Raw genomic sequence first — 26,358 nt, forward strand, 5'->3', positions numbered from 1 at the left:
TGACTAAATACAGAGCTTGTGTTAAAACGCGAGCTGATAGTTACAAGTAAGCTGTCTTCATACCTGATGCTTGCCGAAATTTCCTAAATTCCCTATATTCTCCTACACAGCTTTGAGAGCCAATTGAAGGCCGTTTGATCTGGAAATCGTGCTCACGAACGCTAGATATGCACGACTTGATGCTCACATTTGTTTTACCTGGATCGTCCCATGGTTAATGGAATGGCAGGATCTGAATGACATTGTTATGGCGTCGTGGATGCGCAGGCGACTTTGATATAGCCTCCTCCAAATAGTCTACACGTTTTCGCAGGCGTGTAGCTCATAAACTAGCTACACACGTGCGAAAGTAAAAGGAAGTGGGGTTTAGTTTTAAAGAAGGTGAATTTAAAGGGAAGGGGGTTTAGGTCTTAAGAAGAGCAGGGCAGCAAACTACCGCATGATCTTCAAGATGGCAAGTTCGGTAAAACCCCACACAAATGTTGAACACTTCCTTAAAGTAGCGCCCTGCCGCCGCCACTCGTCGCCAACCACGCCTGATATTTCCTGTCATCGCCTCGCTCATCTCGTGCCTCACAAATCGTGCCGTCGAGGCAACAGAGCTTTGGTTGGTTCCAGGTATACCCAACAGAGCATCGGTTGGTTCCAAGTATACCTAACAGAGCTTTGATTGGTTCCAGGTATACCCAACAGAGCTTTGGTTGGTTCCAGGTATACCTAACAGAGCTTTGGTTGGTTCCAGATATACCCAACAGAGCATCAGTTGGTTCCAGGTATACCCAACAGAGCTTTGGTTGGTTCCAGGTATACCCAACTCATCTGCGGGCTATCGGCTTGGGCTGCTGTGGGGGCGTAAGCCGCTTTGGGGCCATGATCACACCGATCGTGGCTCAGGTACGTTCCATTACCCTGACGTGGGACACGTGTGCGGCTGGCAGGACTGAGGGTGGTATCAGGAGGCCCCTGATGGACATACCCCTAGCGCCCTGGTGAATTACGCCGAATGGTCCATGTCGATGCAGTAACCATGCAAATAGGTCTCACGGTGACATGTCACAGTTATCAAACGATGAGCGGGCAGCTTCAGTGTCCAGTGGTGCGCCGCCAGGTTGCCTACTGGAGACCACTTTGATAGCGTATCAATTTACGATTTCCTTCAATCGCGCTGTTCACCCCAAAACCGTAACTCATATCCATCCACCATCACCAAGTATTGGTGCGCATGTTGGTCGGAACACAGCACTAGTGTACCCTTGTTGCGATCGCACTGATAACCTTACGTCACCGCCCAAGCACCGAGGCGCGGCTCAAGTGCACGCTAGCGTGGCTGCATCGCTCGTCCAGACTCCCTTCCCAGGCACATGTTACGGCGGCACTGCTAGTGCATCGATTCGGTGCACGGCCCCTGCACTGGCTGGTGTGACTACAGTGGTAGGCCGGGCTTGCTCCCCAGGTGCTGGTGACTGTCTCCGTGCGGTACACGGCGCTGGTGTACGCCGGCGTGGCATCCCTGGCAGCGGTCAGCGCGCTGCTTCTGCCCATCGAGACTGGCGGCCGGGACATGGAGTAGCGCTTCTTCCCGACCGGACGAGCGGGCCGCGCCGGCCGCCACCCTGCGGCTGACTGCCCCCTCTGGAGCAGTTCGGAGACGAGGACCGGACGAGCGGGGACGCGCTGGTCGCCACCCTGCGGCTGGCTGCCCCCTCTGGAGCAGCTCGGAGACGAGGACCGCACGAGCGGCGCCGCGCTGGTCGCCCTGGAGCGGCACGGAGACGAGGACCGGACGAGCGGCGCCGCGCTGGTCGCCCTGGAGCGGCTCGGAGACGAGGACTGGACGAGCGGGGCCGCGCCGGCCGCCACCCTGCGGCTGGCCGGCCGCCCTGGAGCGGCTCGGAGACGAGGACTGGACGAACGGGGCCGCTCTGGAGCAGCTCGGAGACGAGGACTGGACGAGCGGGGCCGCGCCGGCCGCCCTGGAGCGGCTCGGAGACGAGGACTGGACGAACGGGGCCGCCCTGGAGCAGCTCGGAGACGAGGACTGGACGAGCGGGGCCGCTCTGGAGCAGCTCGGAGACGAGGACTGGACAGCATTCCGCAGGCATTGGGACTGTCGCCAGCAGGACTCTGTTGCCTTTCATATGCGTGTGCTGTTATAAATGATAATATTGGCGAGGGCTCTATGCGGTAACCATGAATGTGTTTTAAAAATGTGGTCCACAAATTCTCGTGGAGATCGGAAATTATACTCGTCTTCCACTGTCTATGTTCCGTGGGGCATATTTTGCGATGCATTCAGCCGCAGGCAGAACAGGCCGCGCTGTGCGGAACAGGCCTGAGCGACCTAGCATTGCGCGATTGCGCTAATAGTACGACGCCCTACCTCGCAGTGGACTTAAGAGCGAAGTTCACTACGTTGTGCTGGCTCACCTGTCAGCGTTCAAAATAAACGGGTGCATCGTCACGACCTTTGACACGCGCTCGGGTCCGGGGAAACCCACTTAAGCCTCAGACAGTTTTCCAGAATAACTTTGGAACGACGCGATGTAGCGGTGCAAAGTTTTGGATAGCTGTAGGCAATTCAATAACCAATCGGTCGGAACTAAATTTAGATGCCGTTGGAACCTACCTGACGTACGACAGATCGAAGTCCGGTCATGACTGCCACCGAAGGCAATTCCTAACGAAGCGCGCAATCTGATGCGACAACGGAGTGCGAGACAAAGCAATACATATTTGAAACGGTTTCTTAGACAATAAAGCAACCTAAAGTCAGGACGGCGAAAAATTCCTTTGATCATGGATTATGACCTTTGACCTATGAAGGCAAGGCCGCGGTCAAAACCAACTTGCGTTTTTCCTGGGGACACTGCTTGCGGTGGCAGCGTTTGACGTTCATTTCGAATTTCTTTATCACAGAGACTTCAACAGATGTGTTAACTGGACCTGGCAAAGGTCAGAGAGGTCACCGACCTAGAATAAGTCCGCACAACCATTTGTTTTTAGAAACACATTGCCCCGCGTAATTATTGACGCTTATCAAGGCTTTACACAAAGACAATCTTGAAGGCCTCTGGTGACCGTGATCTTGGAAGGTCAAACAGAATCCCTGTACCAAAATAAACAGTACTGATCTGTTATTTAGAAGATGCATACGGGTTACAGATCGTTGCATGAATAGGTCTGAGGTAATTTCGGACACCAGTCAGAAGGTTGATCTTGTTTTACCTCATTTGACCCGAAGGTTATGACCTGGGGACCTGAATATCTGCCATGAGTTCACGCACATGCCTATTTACGCTGCAACTTTGGTGATTAACTCCCGTAGTTCTTTGGGTCTCAAGGGGTCAAACCGACCCTTATCCGAGGGCGCCGCACTTAACTGGCCGGCCAAGTGCGGGCTAACGGCCATCCATCAATTATGTTGGGCATAGATGAGGGGGGACATTTGATGGAGCGTAGCCGAAACGGAACAAGTGGGAGACGTGAGATAAACAGTGTAATGCCATACTTAGGTAACCGAGTGGATGCCAAGCATAACCAGTCTCTAAAAAGTTTGAGCAGCACACATGGGAGGGGTTCTCGCCCAGCGCAAGCAGTGCGTGATCAAGGGTAAGCGACAAAATGTGTCATATAATGTATGTACCACCCCCTATGACTAAGTTGAACCGTCCTTAGTCGACTAACCAGAGGCTGGGTCATTCACCTACTTCCAGCCTGGCAATGACGTCAAGTTTCCTGCATCCTGAAGTCGAAGGATTCCAGCCAGGCACTGACAGCTCGAACGCCAATAGTTCAGTCATTAATTGCATTCACTACAGGGGCCATGACATACATCGCACGCACAAACAGCACACGTGTAATCGAACGCAGTCGATTCATGCGCACCACCAAACCAGCCCGAGTTTCAGCAGCGGCAGTCGCTTCCTGTTTGTGTTCGCACCCACCATGTGCCGCCGGGCTCGGCCCGCGCCCACCGCTGCTGCCGCCTGTATCGATGCCGGTCCGCCGCTGGCGCCACCTGCACCGGTCCCAGGCCCGACACTGACGCTCACACCCGCTCGGCGTGAGCCTCTGTCGGCGGCGGATCCACGTCGGCCTGCGCCTGCGCCCGCGCCGGCTCCAGCAGCGCCGCGAAGTCGATGTCAAACTTCTCGGGCGCCGGCTGGCACCAAGAGGAGACGCGCGTCACGAACGGGCGCGTGTGCCCGCGTGGCCGAGCCGCCTGCAGGTCGGTCAGCAGCGCGGTCAGGTTGGCGATCAGCTGATCGGTCGGCATGCTGAGCTTGCCGACGGGCGCCACCACCTGGGCGAAGTCCGGCTGCCGCTCGTCGCGCTCCGAGGCGTACTCAAGGCCCGAGCGGAAGCGGTCGACGGCCGCCGCCAGGTCGACCGTCAGGCTGCCGTCGCGCAGGCTAGGGAAGCGACGCCGCAACAGACCGCGGATCGCCACCAGCTCCGACATCATCTCCGGGTGCGCCACGAAGTAGTCGAAGTCGTCGGCCATCATAGCGCCGCTCTGGAACTGCTTGATGAGCTCGCTGCCGCCGTACACCGTGACGCCGATCTGTTCGGCGAGCTGGCGCGCTGCGGCCGACTGGCAGAAGACGGCCACCTCGCGTGGCGCCGCGAACTCGAACGCGTGTGGCAGCGTCACCACCTGGCGCACTGGGTCTGCGAAGCGCGTCCGCTTGTCCATCTGCATGTCCAGCTCGATGGTGGCGAACAGCAGTTCGTGCGGCCGGTTGTAAACGGTCGGGTGGTGCGTCTCGCGGTGCATCTCCACCGCCTGCTCCATCCTATACTCGGGCCAGCGGAACCAGTTGCGCACGTACACGTCATCCACCGGCTCCGGCAGGCGGTAGCGGTTGACCCTGGCGGCAGGCGGCGGCGCGCGGTCAGAGGGCACGGCGGCGCGCCGGTACCGAGCAGGATCCGCCGACTAAGGCCCAGACGAGCGGGCATCGGCAGGTGACAAGCGGAGCGCAACGGCGGCGCTGCCCGCGGGGGAAGCGCAAGATAGGACGAACAACGAATCATGGCTGATATCAGCATAAAGCGGCAAAATAACCTCCCCACGCACGACATTCAAACGCCGCTGCGAGCACGCGGTCACATTACGGTGCCTTATCTCGTTATCATGGTTGAGCTAACTTATTCTTTGGAGGAGGCATGTACCCCCGAACTAATTTCAACATTGAGCTGAGCTTCGCGGGAAGGGATACAGAGAGCGTACAGGGAGGGTTTCAAATATAGTGAGGCTAAGCCTACAACTCGTTTGCAATTATACTACTTGCGAACAGTTCACTGCGATATCGGAGTGATTTCAGCGTTTGTCTAATTAGGCAATTTCAGTATCAAAGCGATTTCAGGGTTTATCTAATCAAGCAATTTCAGACACGTAAGCATGACAATTTTATCGGTTTTCGGTGCTTCCATGTGATCAAGTATTTCATCGGAGGTAGCGCAAATTACTTTTTACCTCTGTCCACTAGTGCACACAGTCCGTCTAGCATTCGATGAACAACTACAAAAAACGGAACGGGTGATTCAGCTGTCAGCGCTGGTCGACAATTCCAACTCTGAGGCAGTACCGAGGACGCAAAAAGCAATTCTCAGCAGGACTTTTGGGAACTTTGGAAACCTACCAACTCCATTTAACCCCAAATTTTGTCATGTTCTGCTGCTGACGAGTATGACGCATTGTCACTTCAACGCCCCAGGTTACCTCAGGCCACGTGATGCGCCACCCGAACTCGCGACAGGGACTACGCATCGCCGCCGGGACACGCCCACGGCCCGCGCTGGTCCAGTCACCTTCTGTCCGGGTACGGCTGCTGGTTGAGCAGCTCGGCGCGGCGCACGTTCTCCGGCACCCACTCCGTCTTCACCTCCTCCTTCTTCACGATCTTGGCTTTCTTGCGTTCGCGCGTGCCCTTCCGGGCGGCGGCGAGCGGCGCAGACGTGGAGACGGCGCGTCGAGCTTGCGTCAGCAGCGGGCCGCCCAGCCGACGCAGCGGAGACAGCATGGCGCGCCAGGCTGAAGTGCGTCGAAGCATACGCGCGTTATGCGCCAAGCCGCCGACGCACTGCCATGCACTGGTGTATACGCCACAGCAGGCAGCGGCAGGTCTGCCGTGTGCACTCACAGCGGCTCCTGGTGCCAGACCATTGCTGGATGGGGCTTACAACATGGCACACTTGGAATGGGGTGGATTGGGCTTAACAGATGTGTGGTCCTACCAGCCCAGCCCACACCAGGTGGCAGATGGCTGCAGTGAGCTGGACTACAATGGATTGCACAAAAGGTTGCACAAATCAATACATTGTGTCCGCTGCATGTGCGGTGTGCGGGACAGATTACCGATACCTTGGGGCCAGTGAGGGAACGGGGGGGGGAGGGGGGGGGGGGGGGGGGCAGGCCGGGAGAAGAGGGCGTCATGACACTATGAAATGCTCATGCGCTACGGCATGCTTATAGCAGAAAGAGCATGGTGCATACAAGTCAGAATACATGCCATAAGGTGGCATACTGTATCCACCTTGATATGACCATGAAGAGCATGGAAATGCAGCAACACTGCAAACCTGGTGTCATTATACACCTATGAACAATGCAACTATGCAATGTGCCAGGTAACAGCAAAATGTATCCAAACCTGCAGCTGCCAGTCAGTCTGAACATGGCCCCATGAGGCAATGTGTACAATGGTGAAGTGGTCCAATGTTGTTGGATGTGACCAGAGTGAACTGGCCGCCGCAGGAGTTTTCCATGCATGCAGTTACACTGTGACCTGCTGGGCTCTGGGGTCCCCCCCCCCCCAGGACAGCTGTCACCATGTGGGGCGGTCAGGCAGACCATGCTGAACATGTGTGCCTCGAGAAGGGAGGACTTGCTCAGGGGCACAGTGTGCATGGTCACCATCAAAAGAATGTGAGCACGGTTCAGAGTGAACCATATACCTATCTTGGTTCACTTAATAAGGCCATGCATGGTTGCCATCAAAAGGATGTGGGCATAGTTTGCAGAGTGAACCATATATCTGTTTTGATTCACTTAACAATCAGATGCCTGGGTGGGATGAAAGTCGCTGGGGTGACAACCTGTGTGCATTGAGGCATGATGTGCACCATGGGATCTGGATCTGCCACAGCACCCTGTTATCAGGCTTAGGTCAACTGGACATCTTCAACAGTAATCAAGGTCAGACAAACCTGCAAAACATGTTTCTTGCATTGAGTGTGAGCACAGTCAGATAACTGTTGATTTACAAAAGTTATTTCATAATGGCTCAGTGACCACTAAGTCAAATTCACTATTTCACCACACAAATTCAAAATGTATCAGCAACACCAGAGCTAACACTACACATCTCCTGAATGCATCAGCTACATCAATTTGTTCTGCATAAAGCATGATCCTGTCAACAGATTTATAAAAATTTTGGACTGCTTCTGGCAGATGTGTTACTCATTCAGCTCACCACTTGATCCTTGCACCAATGTTAAGGCAGCATGCCCTATAATTCCTTTAGTTACTTATTTTTGTATAAGTGCCTTACTTCATCCCTTTATTTTCTTTAGCTTCCTTTCTTATTTGTGTTCTTGTCTTGTCACAAGTTTTGCCTGAGACTTGTCACAACTGACAAACTGAGCAATGGTGTATTTACTCTCATAAAATAAGAAAGCTTTCAAAGAAGGGAATTGTGTTTTTGGCAGACCCAATCCATATGCAGCACAGGGCACAATGCATAAGTGAAAAATGCTGAACAGTCGATTTGTGCCCATTGTGTTAAGAGTATCCCCTAATACTATGTTTGCCTGCTTTAGGATCACAAGGTGCACACTGAGAACATGACTGTATGAATAAGGCAGAGAAACCCTTTTCTTGTTATATTCTCATTGCTCCTTTTTCTTACTGACCTTAGGTCCTTTCACTAACTTCCGACTCTTAGGCACTGTGGCATAGATGTTGAGTTGAATACAAAAACATGGTGGGCCACCTGTACTACCGGCGTAGACCTCACACTTTTAAAGACCAGTCTCGTCTCCCGATCAATTCATCTGGTGTGAAATTTATACAATACCGGTATAACCTGATAAGAAACAGATTTAAGAATGCTTCGAACGCCTCCAGTTACTTTCATGCTCCACACAATGACAAAAATTGCGTTTTACCTCACGCTCCCCAGTCGTCAAATCAACCAACGTGCGGAGCAGCGGGCAGTTGACTATGCGAGGAAATCAAACATTTTCAGCTGTTTGTGACGTCACAAAGCCAAGAACCACAGCTAGCTTGGTGGCATGTCTGCAGGATCGGACGGTGTGGGATGGAACCGATCAAAGAAGCTGAATAGAGCCGATCGACATTGGACGGGAAAGGACGGGTCTAGATGGAACCGGATGGAGCGAAATGAGACCAGACGAGACCAGGCAGCTCCGGATGGACCGAACAGACGGGATGGGACCAAACGGGCTTGGAAGTGATGGAACCAAACCGAGTTGGATCTGAACTGCAGTACCGGACGAGGCGAATGGAAACTGGACGGTGCCGGATGGAGCGTAATGAGCTCGCTGACGAGACCGGGTAAAATCGAAAGAGACCGGATCGGACCGGACGACGGTGGCGCACGGGGCTGGACGGCGTTACGCGAATTTATATTTTGTATTTCTCTCTCTGTGCTTTCTTCAACCTTTGATTCTTGGCGGTATCCCCTCATACTGACCACCATTGTGTGACGCGGGTAATTTGCACATCGCTGTTTTCTTCAAATTGATTTTTGACGTCCACATGACTAGGAGCGAATTGAGACTTTTCTTCATTTCTTCACAATCGAATCATAATTATCCGATAAATGCTCACCGTTACAAACGACAATCACAAGACTCCCAAAGCCCATATCACCTCAAAGCAGCAAGGATCGTGACTGACTTTAAAGTGAAGGCGAAGTTCCTGTATGGTTTTTGAAATTACGTACTATCACATAGCGCTGGTGTAATGCATAATGCATTGAATGCGTTGATGGATACTAATCAGCGAGGTGATAGCGCTGCTTCGTCGAAATAAACACTTTTATAAGTATCTAATTTAGTTGGTTAGATAAGCTGTGCGGGTGTGAATCATTGGCTATATCCAGCCCCCCCCCCCCCCACGCACTGCGCCTCCCATATTGAACCCGTCATTGTCGCTTTATGACACTCGCAGCTATTCAAACTACATGGCACGTGACTGTACTCACTAATTATTAATCTCACAAAAGAAACGCTCCTTGAGAGTAATATGTTTATCAGGATTAATCACATTTGTTTGAATTTATCTCACCTGTTACAGTAAATGGCACCGGTGGTTCGCTTGCCCATTATATTGGTTCGCAGGCAATTATCATCGAGAAAATTATTTGTTATAAACTGACTAGCTGGATGAGTGCAAATGGTGGCGGCAACATTGGCTAACCAACAATATATGAGCTTTTACGAAAAACATGTGTTCTGTGTTTAAGGCTCACTACAGCATCATCACGTAGCTCACTCTATCGCCTTTGAACTGTGCCGAAATTTCTCATCGGCTCACAATGCCCTATCGCTAGCCACGAGGAACCCTTGCCTTTGTGACGCGTAGGCCTTCCTCCGTCGCTACCCGTTAGGGGTCATTCAGTAAAGTAACTGTAATGCATATAACCCCTCGTGACAAATTTGTCACGAGGGCTTCTTTTTTCCAATGGAATGGTTCTTCAAGGTAGCATTCCATTGGAAAGTCTGTGGGTAGGGTTGGAACGCGTGGAAAGTTTTCATACCCAAATATATATATGTGTGTGTGTGTGTGTGTGTGTGTGTGTGTGTGTGTGTGTGTGTGTGTGTGTGCGTGCGTGCGTGTGTGTGTGTGTGTGTGTGTGGTGTGTGTGTGTGTGTGTGTGTGTGTGTGTGGTGTGTGTGTGTGTGTGTGGTGTGTGGTGTGTGTGTGTGTGTGTGTGTGTGTGTGTGGTGTGTGTGTGTGGTGTGTGTGTGTGTGTGTGTGTGTGTGTGTGTGTGTGTGTGTGTGTGTGTGTGTGTGTGTGTGTGTGTGTGTGTGTGTGTGTGTGTGTGTGTGTGTGTGTGTGTGTGTGTGTGTGTGTGTGTGTGTGTGTGTGTGTGTAAAACGCCGTATATGGTTTTATGCAAGATAAATGTATTGCCGTAGAAATACGGACCAACTACGGCGTGACCTGCCTCATCAAAAGTCTGAGACCACACCTTATACCTTGATCTGTTTTTTTTCTCAATGACCGTTCATTGAAACATGTAGGCAATCATATGGCTGGAGTTAGCACGCGATTTAGCGTCAAATATTAGCGAAACATCTCTATATCAGATGTGCTTATTAGGACGATAAATGCTCGCGAAGGAATGCACTACATATAACAGATCAACGATAACATGCGAATGCATGATCTCAAAGCTCTGTGGAACTTTTTTAAGCTACATCAAATTCAACGCGATGCTATGTGATAAGTGGACAAGGGCTGGGAGCCTCAGGAAAACGCCAAAAGGTCACCGATCCTCCCGCCAGGCATACACTTTGTGGGGTCGTAGGTGCCGAGCGCCCGGCCGTCGATGCACCAGGCCGATGAGGTCTCCCAGCACCGCGAATGACCGTCTGAATATCGGAATCCCGAGTGAAAAAGTCCCCCCCCCTCCGACAGGATTGGCGTATTCAACGGAAATGTTCCACATTTGACGATATTGAAGCTAGCATGAGGCATGATGAAATAAGCTTACTTATAACGCCCGTTATTCGTTAAATGGAAAAGACTGCTTCACACAATGCAATTTCTATGTAAGTAAATATGCTTCTCAATACATCATTCTTTAATTGCCTCATCGTACCTTGCACAGCATTGATTCAGAGCTAATTGACAGCCGTCATATCAGGAAATCGTGCTCACGAACGTCAGGTTATATTTTGTTGGTCTTGATCGCCGTATGTCTAATGAATTGACAAAATTTGAATGACGTTATTTTGACGTCATGTATGCCTGGGCGACCTTGGCATAGTGTCCCCGAAATAGTCCGCACATCTTCGTGGGTGTGTCGCTCAGAAAGTCGAGGAGATTAGGTCTTAGGAAGGCCAGGACTACCGACTGCACGGAATGATCTTCCCGATGGCTAGTTAAGGTCAAAAACCCTTGCAAATGTGAGACACTTCCTTCACTGGACCGCCCCCTCTTGATCGTCCTGGCGCGCATGCCCGAGGCGAGCGCCCCCGGTCAAACATAACAAAAAACCGTGCTCGCACATTACGAAAAAAACGAGCGTGTGGTCCGTAGCGGATACATACTCCGCGTCTAAACTTAGCATTTTTTATGCCACCCCGTGATTACATATTTTGATACACACCGTCAGGATAACCGTGCTTGCGCATTGAAAAAATATGTGGTCCGCAGGGAATGTTTGCGCTGGAAGCCACAGGACCATACAGGAGACGGAAAGGGGTGCCATACTTGAACACACTGGTGACAGAAGGAACAACTGCACAGCATTAGAAACGGAGCTCCGTGTCAAGCCCATCAACTCTGGCATAATTCTGCACTGTGAATCTGTGCGTCCAGCTTCCACTACGTACAATACAAGTAACACAATGTTCAAAATGGCTCTAAACACGGCTGGAGATTGCTCTCCGATGGTGGGGACAGATGTGTGTGTGTGGGGAGGGGGGAGGGGGGGTGGTCCGGACCCAGGTGACCCGGGCCATTGGAGCCCAGTTCAGCCCGCTGCCCAATTTAGAGCACCTCGGTTTGAACCACTTTATGTCAACGAAAGGGATTTTTGATTGCTATCTTTAAAAGCAAATAGAGCTTTTTATGATAAACTTGACGTCTGGTATAAATGACGTCTGATGTCTTGATGTCTGGCTTAAACAAGCCTGTTGCACAGACTCGTGATAACCCGAAGTTTTGCGAATGTTTTGCTACAGCTGAAGCGTTTGTTGCCTTCGTCATAATGGCCTGACGGGATAATTTCCTCAACGGGATAATCACCAACCCCATCTTACTCTGCTACCTTTTTCACACCACAGCTCAAAATATCTCTCCTCGCTCGTTTTGAGACGCCGAATGCGCGCATTTTTTTTTACAAATTAAAGCGTTTGTCGCCGTGTAAATAATAGTCTTACACGTATTTGTAAATGCCAATTTCACCTTCACCGAACCACTTTTGCACTTCCTTTGTGTTTCCTGTAAGATCTCAAATGTCACTACTTCGAGCACCACACCTTAGCAATGTGCTCGCGTCGCAGGTACGTGCAAATTTGAATGAAACGTGATTATCGGTAGCAACATTTTAAACAGCAAACTTCCATATCGGCTATTCAGACTGGAACTAGGCTCTCTACGGTTTCCTTAAGCTTCCCAAAATGGTTACACAACTCCTGACTAAACCTGGGTTCCCGGGTTCGCCTGGCCGATCCAAGGCCCAATCCTTGTGGCCGTGCGTTTCAGTCAGTGGCAAATCACGGCACATCGCCACTGAAATTCGCGGGAGGACAGTTTCTCCTTTCTCGTTTTATTCTTACCGTCTTTAACTGGAACAGAGGTAGGAAGCTACCAGAAAATGCAGTTCTCTTTACATTTTGAGTTAATTCATTTAACACGTGTCCGGATGGTCGGCTCATTATTTTTCGATCGGGGTGACCATACAGGAACGCAACGTCGAGAGTCTGCGATGACAATAGTTTTATTTCGAAGCTCACGAAGCATGGAAGAGTGTATTCGTGACTGCCGGTCGTGGGAACCAATACAAAAATGAGTGACCAATAATAGTTATGTCGTCATGAGGGCTACAGCACGACACGATTTCTCTAACGGCATGTTAGAGCAATCGTGTCGTGCTGTATTTTTATCTGGCCGATAAAAAAATATTGAAGCACCAACGCAGTTAATGTACGGTTGAACACTGCACTTCGACTTGGCGCAGAGCACGCTTAGCCTTGACACGACACTTGTGACACACATGACACTTGTCTTCTTGACTTGACACATAACACCTATCTTCCACGTCATTGGGCGTTGGCGCGCAACTGTGTGTGGAAAACAACTTCATGAGACATGGGCGCAAAATTGCATGGCAATCCGGCGCGTCCTGAAGCGCCAATCATCACCATCGCCCTGGGGTATTCGATGCATTACCGTGCATCCACGGGAGGGCCACCTCGCCGCTGAGATCAAACGGCCTCATCACAGCCGTCGACAGAAAGAAGTTGTCTTCGATACACAGCGACATAGACATCGACGGAACCATTCTCAACCGTGCGTGCCGTCCTCAGAGCACCAACACCACATGCTAAGAATGGATGCATTCAACGTTGTGATGAACTGCTGAGAAACGTTCCAAGCATGGATCACGTTAGCACAGTAACCCAATCACGACGTTAGCGCGACATACTTTCTTCTCAAAGTTTGAGATGTCGAGTCCCCACATAACAGGTGTCAACAGGTGTCGAGTTCCCACATAGGATAACAGGTGGACTATGCAATGACTAGTCAGGCAAAGTAAGTGGCAGTTTGGTGATAACCAAAGTCACCAGATCTTTTGGCAAGCCCCTGCCTTAGACCATCGTTGGTCTTATAAACCACATTAGGGCACGTTACATCTGCAACGTGCAAGGCTAGCGCGTTGAGAAGAAGAGAGGACATTGCGAAGCAGCATTTGTGTGCAATCAAGCACTAACAAGCCCGTTAAATGACTCGTCAGGGTCCTTTTGCGAGCGCCAACATGCCTGCAAGCCTTTATTACCCACTAGATATTCGAACATCTATCACGATAGCCAGTTCTTTTCAGCAAGAGTGATGCACGGTACCTTGCTGTAATGTCAGGGAGAGCGCAGCGGGAGGATTTCCCCAAAAATTTGCATTTCACCAAAATTTACAACATTTTACCAAAAATTTACCCGCCGATTTCAACTCTTAAAGCATCAGAATATTCACCAGCACAAGTCCGTCAAATGTCCTGAAAAATTAAGGTCACCTAATGCGGAATATTTAGGAAACAAAGTCCATAACGGAAACAATTATTGCCTTTAGAGGTGAAGTTTTCTATTTAGTTAGAGGCTCCAAACTTGGACACCAGACCCCCCAACTTTGACGGAAAGTGAGCAAACTCCGGCGAGAAACCCGTCCATTGGCGAATTTTTGTGGCAACTTTCATCATGGCCGGCACATCTTGTTGACAGCCCCCCCCCCCTGGTTCGAGCTTATAACATCGATCAACACCAAATCTTCACCATTCGATGTCACTTGGTAGATTGTTTACACTTAACAAAACAAAGAAACCTTGGGTCAGGTCAAGGGTCGTCAAAAAAAAAACACGGACAACTAAGTTTGCAGACAACCCTATACTCCTCGCGTAGGGGACTGATCGACACAAAACCTTCACCAACTGATGCTCCATAATCAATATCATATCCTGTCCAGAACATAGTGACCTTGGGTCAAGTTCAAGAGTCACCGAAAAAGCCCAATACTACCAAACTTGGCTGCAGACAGTCCCATGCTCCGAGCCTTCTGCTATCGATCGGCACAAAAGCCCTACCAATCGATGCGTCATCGTCGATATCCCATCCTTTCAACCTTTCAAGCACATCATAGCCGTAAGGTGCTTAAACCTAACCGAATTCGGTCAGGTGATAGGTCACAGAAACGCCCCAAAGCCACCATAACTGGCTGCAGAAAACCCCATACTCCGAACTGTTGGGATCGATCGGCACACAACCTTCATCAATTGATTTGTCGTAGTCCATATCCTATCCTTCTCATAACATGCTGACCTTAAGCCAGATCAATGGTCATCAAAAACTGCCGAATCCAACTGAAATAAGTTTGCTGGCAGCACCATACCCGAGCTTATGGGACTCACAGGCTAGCTTTTTACGGCTCAGCTCCCACCCCATGAAACTCACTGCGAAACATCACCCGTCGACCCTCATATTTTTGTTGTATGAGGTGGCCACCTTACAACATATGATGTATGCTCCCAATCCAATGATAACACATTCTATGCAATAGATGTAGGGACCCTGGAACGAATTTTTCGTCCCAAATAGTGTCGAGTTCCACATCTTTCTTGTCCTCCTTTGTTTTCAGCTGTTGAGAAAGCCAGCGGTAAGCGACAAATCATATTTGCGCCATATGAAATCCTGCTGTGCAGGGTCTGCTTTAAACTGGCTACTGTACGCTGCTCCACTGCCCCGAATCGACACCATGCTTGCGGCTGGCAGAATTCGAGAGCCAATGACCAATGAGATGGACGGCTTTCCGACTGTCATCAATGCGCCATAATCGGCTGGCGGGACGGCTGAGAACAGGTCCCATTTCCAATTAGCGTCTCTTGTTTACACCTTGCAATTGAGGGAGCCAGTGTGTGGAGAAATGGCGAACGTGAGGGACAGTGATACATCGCTGTGGCTTCATAACAAGCTAGGAACTTCTAATGACACCTGGATAGGAGGTTCGATATGCTCCCAGCTTAATGCATCTGTTCTAAGAAATATCCGAGAATGTTTTGTGGATTTGCAGACTCAGGTAAAGCTGAAACTACTGTTGGCACTTTTGCACACCCCAAGGAGGAACGTAGAAGAGGTGAGTACCTTTTTGTTATTGGAAAGTTCTGGAGTGCTCAAACCACCAGGTGTATATGTCATACCAAGAGTGTAGTTTCCTGTTCAGTTGGAGTCTCGCTCCACCCCCCCCCCCCCGCCTTCCTCCACCTTAACCCAACTTGGGCTCCAGCGCGCTCAACTTTGAGAAAAGTGGGCCATATCCATAGAGAGGCCTATTTGTCAGTAATTTTGTGCACAATTTCCATCATTTTTCACTGTGCAGGGTCCCAGCCCTCAACTTAGTTGGCAAAACTACTGCCTTTTATCATGACTCAAGTGGAGTCGTGCAGTGACTAACACAATGTGAGATGTAACTAAGGTTGCAAAATGACAGTATTGAGTGTACCCAATTAAAATCAGTTTCATGGAAAGATAGTTTTGGCATAACACCACTGTCATGCCAAAGTCTTAACATGATACATAAAACTTGCATGCCTAGTTGAAGGATTGGTTCCTTGTGTGCTGACATTTGTGCATTCATCCCACCTATAAATCTCAATGATGAAATTGTGCAAGGCAATGTGTAGGAAGCAACACATATCTTGACCAAAACTGTGTGTAGTGATGCATTCATTGCAGCAAAAGCATGAAGCTATTGCCTATGAGTTGTTACAAGTTGTGTTCAAATGAATCATCCTCCAGATACCATATATCACTATTGTGCAGAGGAGTGCTACATGCTAGAGTCATGATGTATAGATGTGGGTAACAATAGTAAGGTTACTTGCATTTTATGGCTGGTATACTGCCATGCTTATTCCCAATAGAAAGCATAGCAATTACTACAGAATGCTATTTGCACATGCCACATGGGCATTTACCAGCACCTTCTCTTTGATGCCACACACAGTGCTTTTAACGCACATCATTATAGCATGTGAGTTTGTGTATGATGCATTGCCTCGGGAGCTATTCCAGTAAGAAATGACATTACCAGCCTGATAAAATTTGGCCTGATCTAAACCAACTTTACCTAACCTAACCTGACCTGAACTGACCTGACTGGATTTGACCACATCTGACCTGACCTGATATGATCTGATATAACCTATCCTCACCTAACCTAAGGCTTTTCATGGGATCAAATCTGATGCAGGCCTACCCCATGCTTGGCTGACTTGGCAAACAGTTAATGATCAGCCTCATCTTTTAATGCCGTCATGTACTTTGAAGATCTTCTTTGGTATGAGATCATAGTTATTTCATTTTCAAGCAGAAGATATTGCAGTTTTGCTGTTTTTTAAGTATTGTTGGTATTGTATGGTCAAAAAGGCAATCTTATACACAGTTTTAGTTTGAATAGTGGTAAAAATTTCCATTGATTTCCATGCTTGATATGTTATCTGAACATTTGTCTAATCATGTCACATGCAATTTTGTTGAAACAACCAGCTGATAAAAGTATTGAAGCCAGCACATACCCCTGCAATCAGCAACTCCTGTGCTGGATTAGGGCATCCTTTTTGGAACAGAGAACCATGTTTTGGAATAAAGAGCACCTTTGTGGGGTTAAGAAGACCCCTGTATTAGCCAGTAGGTCTGTATTTTGGATCATTTTAAGTGCCAATATTTCTTAAACTAGATATCCTTGATACATGCAAAAATTTGATAAGGTGTATGTGCCCCTGGTGTCCCCACCCTTGACACTGCCCAGGAGCCCCCTAAAATCCTGCCTTTTCCCCAATTAAAGGGTTGTGGCATGCCAAACAGGAGAAAATGGCTAAACCTTCCCTCAAAATATGCTGTAAAATGCCTTTCTCTCAGATTTTACACATTTTCTTCTCCATGTTGCTAGGGCTGAAGTGCCACAAGTGAACAGGATACTACACCCCTGGTCCAGTCTATCCCAGAGATTCCTTATGGCTTCAGCATGTATATATTTGTCCAAGTATTGCAGGCTGGCTTGATGTCCCTCATGAATTCAGCAAGTCTCAAGGGCATCCCACGCCCTGTCGCGATGCCGTGTCATGAGTTGCTTGGTTGTTTGGAGATCTGCTTCATCATTTTGGAGCTCACTAACATTATCAGAACAATGTCATGTTTGCACAAACAGTGGAAGGGAAGAGGAGGTTCCACTGTCCATACGGTAGTGATTACATTGCTTGAATTTTTTGCAGTGGAAGGTGGACATCGAAGAGATACTGGAAATCGCAGCCTTAGACTCCGACCAGTGGGTCTCGATGCTGGCAGAAGTCATGAGAACGTTTCCGGCTACCGGAAATCTAAACACAGACATCGGGAAGATGGAGGAAAATAAGAAGATCTTTGGGGATTTGATTGCGGAATTAAAGAGGCTCGGTGCGTTGCTGAGCGTCAGGATGTCGGCCTCTTTCATGCATTAGGCCGCCATTGTGTTTTATGGTGACGTTTTTTATATGATGTACACTCTGTTCGATGCGCTTTAGTACAACAGTTAATTAGCGGCCAGATTGATGATATGGTGACCAGCACTGGGCTGACCAATTTAGCCACCCGCCCCCCATCGCCGCATTCAAGCCAGCGAGATTGTATGCGGCTGTTGTGAGTTGCGCGTCTCTGACTTTTGGCCTTGTGTTTTCAGTGAAGAAAAATCTCGACTTGGATCTGCTACCACTGGAGTGTCACTACCTCAACAAGGCTGCGTTGGTCGCCTCGGTTGGCCAGATTGTAAGTCAAGCGTGTTGGTCCAGCAGTGTGTCCAACCACTTCAGGCTCTTTTTAAATGCGAGGCTGGTGGATCTGTGGTAAGGTGGTACAGTGGTCTATAAAGACTTCGGTGCATATTGACCAAGAACAGTCGCGTTTGTCGGTTTGTGGTGGGTGTTTGTGGGTGCTGTCACCAGCACAACAAACAGTGCAAGATCAGGTTTAAGGGGCATCAGGAGTGTAGTGGTTGAGCTGCTCATATGGGCGACCAGAGTTGCGGGGGTTGGATGCCCTGCGCTGCCCGCCCTTCCCGCGTGGGTGAGAGGCAGGCGGCGCCGTATCGCATCAGCAGCCGGGTGCGTCGCTGAGCCCCAGTGCCACATGATGAGCTTTTACATTATGTTTGCTGGTGTTTCGTGCTTACTGGCTAGTTTCGGTAGAGCAACACATAGCTTTCGCAAAGCTCTTTGCATATATATTTTTTGTCGCTGGAAATAGACGGAAGTTTGCTGGCTGGAGACGTTCCTGAATATCGGCGATAAGCAGAATGGGAGTATCCATTGCAGTTTGTCGCTCGCTTGCTGCCGCCTGGCTGCTGATGGGGATGCGTACCAACTGATTCTGCCGTGGGTGTGCTTCATAGCTGTTGCTGCTTATGCCAGCGCCAAAACAGCCTGCTTCACAAATTGATGGCATCTCGACCCATGTCCATAATCCCGGCTGCCTCGGCACTCTCGAATTTGTCGGCACTGCGGCTGTGCCATAAGTCCTGCGTTGTTCAGCTGAGTCAGCCAGCAGGGCGCACTCTCGAACATTCCACGGTCCTGCCGCAGATCCAACCCGAGAAGCACTTCGCGCTGCGACGCAAGCCCAAGTCGGCGGCGCTGAAGGTGGAGTTGCTGCAGAAGGTCAAGGACGCCAGTCTGCAGGTCAAGAAGAACGTCATGCCCAGCGTTCCCGTCCGCTCGCGAGGCATGCCGCGCAAAATGGAGAATGCCAGTAAGTGGCGGACAGACGGCCGAGGAGCGGAGGCTGGACGGAGGCGTGGCGGGGTATTCCGCTGTTACGCTTACCGGCTTGTGGCATGACTTATTACGTACAGCCACGTTGTGTACATGCCAATCACGCCGGGACTGTGGCTGACTGCTTGCTGGTGGAAAGTCGCGGTCATGGTTTTGCGAGAAGGAAGTCTGTTACACCTCAATACCTGACAACACAATTTCTTTTAACTTCCGAAGGGCTCAGTCTTAGGTATATCCACCACGCAGGGTCGTTGGCTTAGCGCAATAGAGCGCCTACCCGGGACCGGCGGCACGATGTGCGGCAGCGTCGTCGGTCGCGGTCCGGGCAGACCTTGCCGGGCTGGCGGCCCGGCCTGGTTTGAGCGCAGTGCGTCTGCCGCAGCGCCGCTCAAAGGCATCCCTAGCCGGATCCCGACCGGCGGCTTCACGGGCACCAGCAACCTGTCGCGGCTGGCGGCGGCCGGCGGCACGCCCGGCCGCCTGGCCCGCACCCCGGCCGGCAGGAAGGAGGGCCGCGTCAAGATGCTCGACATCAACGAGCAGCCCATCGGCGTGCAGCAGATCAAGAAGCGCAAGAAGCTGCCGGGTGAGTGCCCGCCCGGGTCGGCCGTCGTTGCGGCCGGTTGGCGCGCGCGCCGGCTGGAACTTCATCGCGGGACCGTCACTCCCCTGTCTGGGCCGGATTGGTGTAGCGCAGCGGGCACGACAAGGGCGCTGTTTCCATCAGTCTTGATCGCCTCCGTGCAGTGTTGGCGGCATTGAGCGGAGCGCGCAACGCGCTACTCCCCGTGCCTGTCGGCGCCACTTGCACTGACTGCTTCCCTCCCCGCTGCTCCGCCCACAGAGGAGGAGGAGAAGGAGGCGCCGTCGCAGCCTCCACCGGCGGCACCCAAGCGGGCCCGTGTGACGGAGGGCGGGGGCGCCACTCCCGACTACGCGGCCGGCCTGCCGTCCACCAACCCGCCGACGCCGGCGGCCAGCCAGCCGGCGGCCAGTCCGGCGCCGGCCGCGCCCGTCAGCTACGCGCCGCAGCCGGACAACGCGCTCGCCGGCACCGGTCAGTGGCGCGACGGCGCTGGTAAGGTGTCTGCGTGTATTCATCTCACTCGGGCTGGTGTCTGTGTGTGTCCATCTCACTGGGGCTGGTGTCTGCGTGTGTCCATCTCACTGGGGCTGGTGTCTGCGTGTGTCCATCTCACTCGGGCTGGTGTCTATGTGTGTCCATCTCACTGGGGCTGGTGTCTGAGTGTGTCCATCTCACTCGGGCTGATGTCTGCGTGTGTCCATCTCGCTAGGGCTGGTGTCTGAGTGTGTCCATCTCACTGGGGCTGGTGTCTGCATGTGTCCATCTCACTGGGGCTGGTGTCCGCATGCGCCCATCTCACGCGGGGTGGTGTATGCGTGGATCCATCTCACGCGGGGTGGCGTCTGCGTGGGTCCTTATCGCGCAGGGTGGCGTCTGCGTGGGTCCTTACCGCGCAGGGCGGTGTCTGCGTGTGCACGTATCACTGGGTGTTCGATCCTGCCGAAGGCTGGGCCAGATTTGGTGAGGCCAAAGGGCGTGCGGACACAATTGGGTGCAGGCAGTGCTCATGGCGTTACGACCACTCGACAGCATATTGTGTACCACTCGACAGCATACCGTGTAGTCCGCATCACCGCTGATACTGCAGGCCACTTCTCACACGAAGCAATGCACATCGTAGTCACCAGCGATATGACCAAGCTGGTTGGACATGACTTGCTTCAGGCTCCTGGTGGACAACACAAATGGCATTAAGTGGTCACAGCCAAAGCCCTTTTTGTTCGTGACAAAAAGTATTTTTCTTGAAGACTAATCCACATGATGAGGTGTATAAGATGTAACTAAAATAACCTGCGTAAACTCCTTGAACATACAAATCTCATAGCATGTCGCAGGAATCCAGCAGCCTTGCACGCACTGATTATTGTATTAGCATTGTCTTAGGTGAGGTTAAATATGCTGTGGTTGTCAGTAGCTCCTTTGCATTTTGTTTTCGGTGATGAGTGATCTCGCATCCCCGCCTTCTCCCACTAACACCGGTACATGGTTGTTGACGCCGACGGGCCGTTCGGCAGACATTCCGTCCGTGGCGTCCCAGGAGCTGGCCGACACCGCCGACTAGCCGGCCGCAGCCGGCCGCGCCCGACGCGGTACAGGCGGCGCCGGCCATGTACGCGCCGCAACAAGGACAACCGCAGGTGAGGTACCGGCTCCTGAGACAGGCTGAGCCGCGGGTGAGGTACCGGCTCCTGAGCCAGGCTCAGCCGCGGGTGAGGCACCGGCTCCCGAGCCAGGCTGAGCCGCAGGTGAGGCACTGGCTCCTGAGCCAGGCTGAGCCGCAGGTGAAGCACTGGCTCCTGAGACAGGCTGAGCCGCAGGTGAGGCACTGGCTCCTGAGACAGGCTGAGCCGCATGTGAGGCACCGGCCCATGAGACAGGCTGAGCTGCAGGTGAGGCACCAGCCCATGAGACAGGCTGAGCTGCAGGTGAGGCACCGGCCGCTGAGACAGGCTGAGTCGCAGGTGAGGCACCGGCTCCTGAGACAGGCTGAGCTGCAGGTGAGGCACCGGCTCGTGAGTCAGGCTGAGCTGCAGGTGAGGCACTGGCTCCTGAGACAGGCTCAGCCGCATGTGAGGCGCAGGCTCGTGAGCCAGGCTGGGCTGCAGGTGAGGCACTGGCTCCTGAGCCAGGCTCAGCCGCAGGTGAGGCACCGACTCCTGAGACAGGCTGAGCCGCAGGTGAAGCACTGGCTCCTGAGCCAGGCTGGGCCGGAATTGAGGCACCGACGGGAATACATAAATAGGGTCATGTCATGCCTTGTCGTTGTTTTACGGCGCCCTTTGCTACTGGGACCCGATGATGTCGCATGCTGCCCATCCTGGCAGAAAGGCGAGCACCGCGCGAAGTCGAGCCCCTTACCTCCGGTTTCCAAGGGGTGAATTTCAGCCACTGCTGTACGGCTACCCAGTAATGCACAGGGAATGGAACGTTAGCGGACAAGAAAAGGCCGTTCGTTTTAACTCCAGAGCAAAACTGTGGCAATTGTCGCGCGGGCCCACTGCAATACTGAACATGGCGAGCACAGGGTGTCAGGGCACGTTCAAGCATAAACATTGGGGAGTCCCCTGTGTACATTTGTAAAGTTACCACTCGGTTAGTGCTTAAAGGAAGCCGCGGAGATTGCACCAACAGTATTCTTGCAAAGATGTGTCCCTACGGCCTATTTTCCGTGTTGTTACAGTGTTCATTCCGTTTGCAGATAATCTCGCAGCAGACGTATCAGCCCGTGCAGCAGGCGGCGGGTATGAGCCCTCACAATCTCTCGGATCCAGTGCAGCAGGTTGGTCCTGATGTGCGCAGAGGCAGTCGTCGCTCACATTGTATCATCACATCACATCACTCAACGCGTGTAGACGTGAGCCCGCAGGTCGAGACGTTACACGAGGGCGAGGACATGTCCTCATTTTTGTGCGGCTTTGGTGGATATTGACCACGGGTAGCCTGAACGGGATTCGTTTGGTCGTTAGGCCGTCGTTAGGTCGTGAAGATGGCATGTTCTGTGCGCCCGATCTTCTGCACGTGTTGGATACCCTCCAATACCTGCTTGTTTTACCTGTGGTCATTTTGGCAGTTGTGTTATTGAAATGCGGTACAAATGTAACAGTTTGTAGCGGACGGGGCATTATTCCATCATGCAGCTCCGTTGTGTTTCACTGGGTGGGCGCGGTGGATACCAGTTTGCTGTCGCCAGGCTGTGGGCGGCCGAGGATGTCGCGGCCGTCTTCCCTCCCGGGGCGCCCGGTCGTCCGGTACGGCGCTCGTGTGTGTATGACGTTGCTGTCCTCCTGCGCTCGACAGCAGATGCTGCTGCGACGGGTGGTGAGCGGCCCGCAGCAGCAGCAGCAGCAGCCGCAGCAGCAGGCGCAGCAGCAACAGCAGGTCACCATCATCGCCCAGCCTCAGGTCAGCCGTCGGACAGTCCGGCTGTCGGCTCCGGGCCCGCCACTGGTCTGGCACCGGCAGCCAGCCGGCCGACACCGGCCCAGCCGATGGGACATGTGCTCTAGTGACGACTTCGTCTTCCGTGCGCACAGCGGGTTAACGAAGAGTCCCAATAATTTGCTTAAGTTTTAGGGCAGCTGAGCGAAGGAAGCATGAGAAAGCACTTGATACTCACTTTGTCGTAACATTTTCTTCGTTCCTTGACAAAAACAATGCATACCAACATTTACAACTCACGAAGAATCTAATACGAGTAATTTGTTATCACTACTAATAATTCGTGTGATGCATGTTATGTCGGGAGTTGAAGGTTTCGCTAAACAGAAGGACGCTCGAAGGAACGTTGTAGTTATAGTTTAAATGTTATGTTTGACGTTGTACGTGCTACTTATATTTCTTAATGCCTCAGTGGCATCCACTTCTTTTAATGAATCATTCCTCAAACCACAACGTAAGAGGTTGATGAACAAGCACAGATGTATGTAACCATAGTCAATTCCACTTCCAACTGAAAAGTGAGAAATCTGTGAACAAAGCTGTACATTTTGTTTTTTTACCAATTGCAGCAAATGTATGCATGAGTGTATTGACACGACCCTGAGCTGTTCCACGAACACTTACAATGTGATATGGTACCTCCGCACAGACTGATGATCCCGTCATATCATTGGCATTGGGATATTTCTGAAATGATTACTCGCATGGCGAAGACTTCAAATATCGAAACAAAAGCCGTCCGTTAGTCAGTGTGGTGCGGGTGTTTTCGTCGCGTTCCTGCCACGTCTCTACTTCCAATGCTGCCTCACCACCTGTACCTCGTGTCTTGGCGCTCATGCCTGTTGACTGACTGCGCCGTTTATGTGGCGTCGGACAGGCCAACGCCCAGCGGCGCAACCTGACGCTGACACGGGAGCAGATGCTGGAGGCGCAGGAGATGTTCCGCACCGCCAACAAAGTCACGCGGCCGGAGAAGGCGCTCATCCTGGGCTTCATCGCCGGCTCCCGAGGTGAGAGTTCGGTCGGGTCGGGTCGGGTCGGGTCGGGTCGGGTCGGGTCGGGTCGGGTCGGGTCGGGTCGGGTCGGGTCGGGTCGGGTCGTCAGCTGTCACGCCGCTTACGATGGTGAAGCCCGTCGGACAAACATGTTTCAAAATAGCCCATGTTGTGTGCATATCTTTTGTCGCGTTGCATGACTTTAAAACCTTGGTTAGTTGCACTAGAGATGGACTGGGAAGGCGTCCGGGTCAGTGCCAGAAGCTTTGGTGTTATAGTATAAACTAACCGATGAGAACCATGTCGGTACACCACCATGTGCGTTGGCCCAGTGGCATCCGTGTAGCTATACTTTTCATTTAGACATATTTTGATGCGAGATAAAGCGCACTGCCATTTGGACCGTCATGGATGGTGGTCCGCGGAGTTCGATGCTGTATGTGTTACGGTTCCGTTTGGGACCTGTCCGGTGACGCTCACACGGACGCCGGGTGGCGCCCGGTGCCGCCCGCCCGCTGCGGGCGGTGAACGTCGCCGTCGGCTCCCGGCTGACTGTCGGCTCGCTGTCGCGTCGGCAGACAACCCGTGCCCGCACCTGGGCAACGTGGTCACCATCAAGCTGTCGGAGAACCAGGAGTCGGTGCCGCAGGGCGACGGCGGCCCGTTCGCGGCCATGGTGGCCGAGACCCACTTCCAGATGAACTACTCCACCGGCGAGTGGAAGCGGATCAAGAAGTTCCGCCGACTGGACGAGGTGGCCGGCTGAGGGGCGGGCCGCGCCGCCGCGCCGCGGGTCGGCGCCGCGGCGCGCCACCGTCCGATCTCGGGCGCGGCTCCTCACCGGCGATGGGCGCGGGTGACCCGCGCCGCTCCAGGCTCGCGTCGGGACAGTCCGCGTTGGCACAGGCTGGCCGGCCGGCCGCGGCCGCGGCCGACGCCCGCGCGGCCGCGCCGCCGGGCTCGATGGCGTGGCTCGCCGCCTCCGAGCGGCGCCTCGCGCGGCCGGTGTTCCGCGCTGTCCGGGCTTCCAACAGTTGTGGCGCAGGGCGCTGGACACTACTGACATCCAGCTCCGTCGGGCGCCGCCTGACGCGCCCGCCCGCGCCGAACAGGATCAACAGGGCGTGCTGTGCTGGGTCTGACCGCGAGCTAAAGTTCAATTTGTTTTGTACTGTCCTCGTACAGCGCCATGTTACCGTGGTGTAGGGAGATGCAGTAATGATTTCCTTTCACGCGCGTTGTTGACATTGTATTCGATCCTAGCTCGACGTAATGACTACTGCTCGTCTTCAAATCATTGTCATGGTTTGTCGGCTAACATGCTCTGTACCAACCAATTCAATATGCTAATATATGTTTGTTTTGATTCATGTGAGATGCTAGATCAATAGTTGTTTTTATTAGTCTTGGCACATAATGGGCTTGAGAACAATCAGAAACTCATAAAGCGCAGGTGCCCATGGCCCCGCCGAGTTGCGCACATCTTCCCATCGGAACTGTATTGAAGATACCAGGAACCAGGAGACACCATAGGAGATACCACGAACCAGGAGATGCCGGGAACTGCGGTTCGCGCTCCGGTTACCCGCACGCGCGGGCTTTTTTCAACGCAAGAATGCAATGCCGTCTGCCGACGGTTGTGAGACTGACACAGTGGATATTGGCCTATATAGTGATTGTGAAAACCCGTTAAGATCATATAATGCAGCGGGGATCAGAAATCGTATACAGTGTAGAAAGACGTTACAATTACGAACTACGATGACTAAGACGTCGCATGAAATGCGTAAGACTGGAGATGCCATTTCTAGGAGTTCTTGTCCAAAGTCAAAGCCAAAATCCCAGGATGGACCAGCTGTCTGTACCAAGTGTCCAGAAAATCAGCTGCCCAAAAAATTTCCGAGTTAAAATCAAATCACTACCAATAACCAACAATCCTCTCATTACCCGCGTGGCTGCATTCCCTCACTAGAAACGCGTGAAAAAAGGATTGTCGAAGTAATGTGTATCTCAGGATTTCGTGCAAAAATTCACAATTCGCACCGATGTCCGCTAAGCTTGACTATC

The 26,358-nt window shown here is 52.1% G+C and overlaps 3 protein-coding genes across 4 annotated transcripts in view; 2 read left to right on the top strand and 1 right to left on the bottom strand.

Moving 5' to 3' along the window:
* Nucleotides 1-2,447, top strand: part of LOC119097767 (synaptic vesicle 2-related protein) — a 36,134-nt gene extending 33,687 nt beyond the window's left edge. The window contains exons 6-7 of the mRNA XM_037220741.1: nt 805-894; nt 1,454-2,447. Of these exons, the coding sequence (XP_037076636.1) occupies nt 805-894; nt 1,454-1,570 (207 nt within the window). The 3' untranslated portion in view covers nt 1,571-2,447. The remainder of the gene's footprint in view (nt 1-804; nt 895-1,453) is intronic.
* A 1,339-nt stretch (nt 2,448-3,786) lies between these two features.
* Nucleotides 3,787-8,227, bottom strand: LOC119097757 (39S ribosomal protein L1, mitochondrial). Of its 2 annotated transcripts, none has more exons than XM_037220728.1 (3): nt 8,176-8,227; nt 5,815-6,037; nt 3,787-4,871 (listed from the first exon to the last, which is right to left on the bottom strand). In XM_037220728.1, exons 2-3 carry the CDS (start codon nt 6,024-6,026, stop codon nt 4,049-4,051), a joined length of 1,035 nt encoding a protein of 344 aa, XP_037076623.1. In that variant the 5' UTR covers nt 6,027-6,037; nt 8,176-8,227; the 3' UTR covers nt 3,787-4,048. The 2 variants fall into 2 exon arrangements, with proteins under 2 accessions (XP_037076623.1, XP_037076624.1); XM_037220729.1 differs by lacking the exon at nt 8,176-8,227 and adding an exon at nt 7,921-8,144.
* A 7,155-nt stretch (nt 8,228-15,382) lies between these two features.
* LOC119097768 (negative elongation factor A) lies at nt 15,383-25,134 on the top strand. Its single transcript, XM_037220742.1, has 11 exons — nt 15,383-15,605; nt 17,743-17,923; nt 18,186-18,271; nt 19,084-19,249; nt 19,655-19,858; nt 20,117-20,226; nt 21,421-21,495; nt 22,557-22,637; nt 23,156-23,260; nt 24,174-24,306; nt 24,870-25,134. Exons 1-11 carry the CDS (start codon nt 15,396-15,398, stop codon nt 25,055-25,057), a joined length of 1,539 nt encoding a protein of 512 aa, XP_037076637.1. The 5' UTR covers nt 15,383-15,395; the 3' UTR covers nt 25,058-25,134.
* Nucleotides 25,135-26,358: the final 1,224 nt, after the last annotated feature.

This window comes from Pollicipes pollicipes, unplaced genomic scaffold (genome assembly GCF_011947565.3).
Source record: "Pollicipes pollicipes isolate AB1234 unplaced genomic scaffold, Ppol_2.1 Scaffold_4339;HRSCAF=5111_pilon_pilon_pilon, whole genome shotgun sequence".
NCBI classification, from domain to species: Eukaryota; Metazoa; Arthropoda; class Thecostraca; order Pollicipedomorpha; family Pollicipedidae; genus Pollicipes; species Pollicipes pollicipes.

Excerpts from the sequence above, each read along its gene's own strand:
- LOC119097757 (XM_037220728.1), bottom strand. The coding sequence starts at position 6,026 with ATGCTGTCTCCGCTGCGTCGGCTGGGCGGCCCGCTGCTGACGCAAGCT. Across the intron at positions 4,872-5,814 it reads CAGCCGTACCCGGACAGAAG|GGTCAACCGCTACCGCCTGC; the intron begins GTGACTGGACCA and ends GCCTGCCGCCAG.
- LOC119097768 (XM_037220742.1), top strand. The coding sequence starts at position 15,396 with ATGGCGAACGTGAGGGACAGTGATACATCGCTGTGGCTTCATAACAAG. Across the intron at positions 18,272-19,083 it reads TCGCCTCGGTTGGCCAGATT|ATCCAACCCGAGAAGCACTT; the intron begins GTAAGTCAAGCG and ends GTCCTGCCGCAG. Across the intron at positions 22,638-23,155 it reads TCTCGGATCCAGTGCAGCAG|CAGATGCTGCTGCGACGGGT; the intron begins GTTGGTCCTGAT and ends TGCGCTCGACAG.